This window comes from Caenorhabditis briggsae, assembly GCF_000004555.2.
Source record: "Caenorhabditis briggsae complete genome, chrIV, whole genome shotgun sequence".
Classification (NCBI taxonomy): Eukaryota; Metazoa; Nematoda; class Chromadorea; order Rhabditida; family Rhabditidae; genus Caenorhabditis; species Caenorhabditis briggsae.
The window spans coordinates 3010481-3015862 of NC_013487.2; the positions used below are offsets into that span (position 1 = coordinate 3010481).

Sequence of the window (5382 nt, forward strand, 5' to 3'; positions counted from 1 at the left end):
GGCCTAAAAACGCCTCAAAATGGCTTAAAATCCTCACAAATGTCTCTTTCGCCACACCATGAACAGCAACCAGCGGAATGTCATCATTGACTCCTTTGATCAGTCCAATACACCATTCTGGCTTCTTGAAGAGAGCGCTGAAAGATTTTCAGACTGAAAAAGAGTTTTTCGGCTCAAAATTTGCTAAAAATCATGATTTTGGGTCATTTTTAAGCCTTTTAGTGCTCATATTCAATTTTACCGCTAAAAATCGTTCAAGAATAGCAAAAAATCGAAAAAAAAACTTTTCAAATTTTCGGAAAAAAAAGATTTTTCTCGGCTTAAAATTGACCAAAAATCTAGATTTTTGGCTCATTCTCGAGCTACTCAGTGCTGAAATTCAATTTTAAATGACATAAACAGCTTAAAATAATTAAAAAATAGCAAAAAAAAATAAAAGGTTTTTCAAAATTTCCGAAAATTGACATTTTTTAGCTGAAAATTGGCGAAAATCCTCAATTTTTAGCTCATTTTCCACCATTTTTCGCCGAATTTTCTCACTTCGAACGCTTCGAATCCCCTCCTCCATTTTCGGTCTTGCTAACACTTCCATAAAGCACTTCCAACGACCCCTTCGAATCATAGAAAACCGTCGCTTCCTCCCGCCCACTCATCCCGTAGACAATTCGTTTATTAATAATTCCAACTTTCGAAATTGGCTTTGTCGTCCATCGTTCCCATCGACACGCATTATCCTCGTCTCTCAGCTGACAATCGAACGATTTGATGGCTCCCGACGAATCGCCGGTTATCAAAAAATCCCCATTTTGATAGAATTCCATTGTGGTGACGCTGGATTTGTGGCGTTTCTGGAAGAGGCACAATGGGTGTGAAAATGCGGGAAAAACAGCTAAAATTTGAGCATGAAATCGCGAATATTGAAATTAATGAAAACGCGCCAAAGGCGCGCCAGTCTGTCCAACATTTTGTGGTTTTGGGGGTCTGGAAATTGATTTTTCAGCGTTAAATATCATATTTTGCAGCTTAAAACCGCAGAAATTGAACTTTAGGAGAACGCGCCGAAGGCACGCCAGCTATCACAGAGTTTTCAATTTTGGTCGTTTTTAGCGGATTTTTTGGATTTTTTTCGAGATAAATATCGATTTTTCTTCGTAAAATGCCGATTTTTGTTGCTCAAAACTACAAAAATTGACCTAAAATCCCATTTTTGAGTTAAAAATGAACTTTTTAAAAATGCGCCGAAGGCACGCCAGCCAGCACGGTCATTTTTAGGTCATTTTTAGCGGATTTTTCTAATTTTTTCGATTTACAAGCGTCAGAAATCATTGTTTTATTGCAATTTTCTGCACTTTTAGTATAAAAATTCGCGGAAATAGAGAAATTTGATTTTCAGAAAAATGTCAAATTCGGTGATTTTTGAGATTTTGGAAATCGCATTTTCCCCTCAAAATTCATTTTTCGCATTAAATATCAATTTTAACAGCATCAAGGCACAAAAAATGACATTTTTGAGCTTAAAATTGCCAAATTTGTATTTACACAGAAAACGCGCCAAAGGCACGCCAACCTGGCCGAATCCCGTGATTTGGCGGGGGTTCGGAAATTAATTTTTTAGCTTGAAATGTCAATTTTTCCGGCTCAAATCGTGAAAAATCGACTCGAATTGACCTTTATGAGCCTAAACCCGCCAAAATCGAACTTTAAAGAAAACGCGCCGAAGGCGCGACAGCCAGGCTGATAGTGATGATTTCGAGGGTCTGGTATTTGAGTTTTAAGCCTAAAATGTCTATTTTCGCTGTTTAAAACTGCAGGAAATCACATTTTTTGAGCCAAGAACCGTCAAAATCGAATTGCGAAAAAAAGCGCCGAAGGCGCGCCAGCTAGGTCATTTTCAGTAGATTTTAGGTAATTTTTATTCTAAAATCCAGATTCTTCGATTTCCCACCGCTTACATAGTAAGTGGTGATAGGATTCGTTGGATAGCGCGCGTCATACAGAGAAATGACATTTTCATGATTTTCCTGACGTCTTCTGGATCCACGAACATCCGAAATACCTCCGGCGAACGTTGAACTCGACACTGCGATCGTTTGATCGTTCGATGAGAATGCCGTACTGACGACATTGTGATTCTCGCATTCCGGATTCAGCCGGAACTTTTTTTTGGATTCTGAACGAATATCGAAGACGTGTAGGCCGAAGGAATCGTCGACAGCGTAGATTACGTCTGGAATTTTTTGGAAATTTGGCTGAAAATCTCAAAAAATTGATAATTGATTTTTCAAAAAAATTTTTAAAAAATGTTGTAAAATTTTTCTTGTACTAACTCTTCTTTGCATGTGCAAAATGTATTCCAGAAATTTGATTATGGACCTCATATCGTCTCAAAACCTTCTCCTTTTCCAGCGAAAAAATTGGAATATACAAATTCGCCAAATAGGCGCATGCGACGTTATCCGTGTTCACACTGATCATTCGTACCGATGCATTCGGGCTTAAATCGATTTTTCCGGGCATTTTTGGCTGAAAATTTGAGAAAAATCGGTGAAATTTGGTCGAAAATGAGCGGAAAACGGAGAAATGAGGCCAGAAAATGAGATCGCGGCGAGACCCACCGCAAAGTTTTCTACAGTAACCTTAACAGTTTAATCGCGGATTTCAGCGTATTGAAAATAGTGAATTATTTGTCTTTAAATCCAATTTTCGTTCAATATTCAATAAAATTCAGACGGAAATTCACCGAAGTTAGCTTTAAAACAAGATTTTTCAAATTTCCAGGCGTAAAGTTAGCTTAATCGATTTTCAAACAGCGTTGCGCCTTTAAACTACCGTATTCCTCAAAAGAAAAATTTTCGAGGCATTTTCGATGGTTTTTATTGACTTTTCAGCTTAAAAATGTCAGTTTTTTCTGCTGAAAAATGCAAAAACGACTTTAAATCCATATATCTCGGCTCCTGTAAAAGATATGAAAAAGTGGTCAACTGACAAAATGTGTATCATGATATCAGACGTTTTATCAGTTGACCACTTTTTGATATCTTTCACCGGAATCGAGAAAAATTGGCTCAAAGTTTACGGTGTTTACGATATCTTCTAACCGTAAACTTTGACCATCTCTTTCTCGGTTCCTGTAAAAGATATCAGAAAATTCTTAACAGCAAAATTGTTTGCCTTGATATTTTAAACATTTCATCAGTTAAACATTTTTTGATATCTCTAACAAGAAACGAGAACATTAGGTTCAAAGGGGACATCTTTTCAAGGAGTTTCACAGGTTCCAGAAGAAACAATTCAAGTGTTATATGAACGTGATGGAAAAAAAATTATATAAATTATACCAAAAAAAAAGCGACGTAAAAAGTGAAAACCCTTGATGACCCATTGACCTCAGGAAGATTGTTATAAAAGAAGAGGAAAATAAAGAGAAGAATCAGTTCTCGCCTTCTCTGGGCTCCAGAGAAGGCGAGGAGGGCCTTGAGGCCTTGGGCCTTGGGCCTTGGGCCATGGGCCATGGGCCATGGGCCTGGGCCCTTGCGCTTTGGGCCTTGGGCCTTGGGCCTTGGGCCTTTGGGCGTTTGGGCCTTGGGCCATGAGCCTTGGGGCCTTTGGGCCTGGGGCCTGGGGCCTGGGGCCTGGGGCCTGGGGCCTGGGCCTGGGCCTGGGCCTGGGCCTGGGGCCTGGGGCCTGGGGCCTGGGGCCTGGGGCCTATGGCCTGGGACCTGGGGCCTGGGCTGGGTCCGTATGGAGCTGGACCTCGATCGCTCCACCGGTCTCCGCTCGCCTCTGGATATCCACGTAGATTTAACAAATGGTTTATTTAACTGGTCTGAGACCAGGAACAATAATAAGACATTTAAAACAAGATAAAAGGCCTCGAATAGACGAAAGGGGGGATATTTATATGGATCGTTCCCGTGGGTGTGGGGCGGAGCTGCTGGTCGATGATGTGATGGCATTCCAGAAGCTTGCGGAACGATCTGAAATATCAATGTTAGAGTGTGTGTACAGAACGGAGGCGCTGAGAGGGAATGTGGTGTTTCAGCCTACGTGTCATCAAATGGATTTCCCGCTGGGATTTCTTATCACCCGTGACTGTGTTTGACTTTGTGCTCTCCCTATGGGAATGCGGAATTTGGACTATGACCTGGTGGGGAAATATTATGGTAATGTAAAATCACCCTAAAAGGATATTAATATACTTTACAAAGTGTTGGAACTGAAATCAGACAATTCATGCAGTGAGATGAAACAGGATCTTTTGGAGCGCTTCCAATGGTTCAGACGGAAAATAAGAAGAAAACTAGTAATCGGTCCTACCCATTTTTTGAACTTGTAATCTGTCTGTCTGTCCAAACATGTTTTGAAAAGCTTGAAAATTAAATATAAATTAACTAAGAGATGTAAATTAAATCGCACCAAAAGAGCACCAGCCAGCTGGTCTTAAACAAAAAATAAAATTTTGGCGGGTTTCAAAAAAATTCAAATTTGGAAAACCCGGGGCGGTCGCTGTCCCTTTGCCCGCGTGGCTCAGTCGGTAGCGGCGCCGCCCCCACAAGTTCAACTCTTCGAGGGGCATATTTAAAAAGAATTTCGAGAGACTATTTTTTCATGTCTCCCCACCTTTAAAATAATTTGAATTTAACCAGTTCAAAAAATACATATCAAGCTAAAAAGAAACGGCGCGGCCCCTTCAATATATACATATTTTTTCTGTTTCAACACCTTTTTGAAAATAAGTTTAGTGTTCCAAACAGCTAGTCACATAAAGAACCAAAATGCAAAAAAATATCTCCAATTTTTTGGTTTCGAAACGTCAGAAGTTGGATAATGGAGAGCAAGTATAAAAAGGGCAGAAGCTTATAAGAAATGATGTTTTGAATATTGTGGTTTTTTAAATTAAAAACTTCGGGGTATTTGATTCCAGACGTTCGTGTTTGTATCAAACTTCTCCAAAAAATATCCAAAGAACATAATTTTCTAAAGTTTTTTTCAGTTTCAAATTACTCATATCGTCTTTGAATTTTGCACAATTCTAATCAGTACTCTCATATTTTACGAGAAAAAAAAACTCAAAATTTTCTAAAGACATCTCAAATAATGGAAACAGTAAAAATAAGGAAAATGAATGCTTTTTTTTTCGAAATTTTCAGTTTTAAAGCGTTCATATAGGATGTCTAAAACATTTACAATTTTTAGTGGGTACCAAAAAATTCATTCAAGGGGGGTACGACGAATTCGAACGTTTTCAAAATCGAACAGACCTAAAATCGAACTGATTCAATTCAGAACAGTCCTTTTTTCGCACACGTACCAGAACAGAACGCGGACAGAATCGAACTATTACAAGTTCGAACTGGTAAGGAGTCGAACTGTCCCAAATTG

At 39.2% G+C, this 5382-nt stretch overlaps 1 protein-coding gene across 1 annotated transcript in view; it reads right to left on the bottom strand.

Annotated features, from left to right (window-relative positions):
- CBG22379 overlaps nt 1–2517 on the bottom strand; it is a gene marked incomplete at both ends in the record, with an annotated part of 4051 nt that extends 1534 nt beyond the window's left edge. The window contains 4 exons of the mRNA XM_002647157.1: nt 38–137; nt 541–848; nt 1953–2227; nt 2328–2517. Coding sequence (XP_002647203.1) covers nt 38–137; nt 541–848; nt 1953–2227; nt 2328–2517 — 873 coding nt within the window. The remainder of the gene's footprint in view (nt 1–37; nt 138–540; nt 849–1952; nt 2228–2327) is intronic.
- Between the last annotated feature and the right edge of the window lie 2865 nt (nt 2518–5382).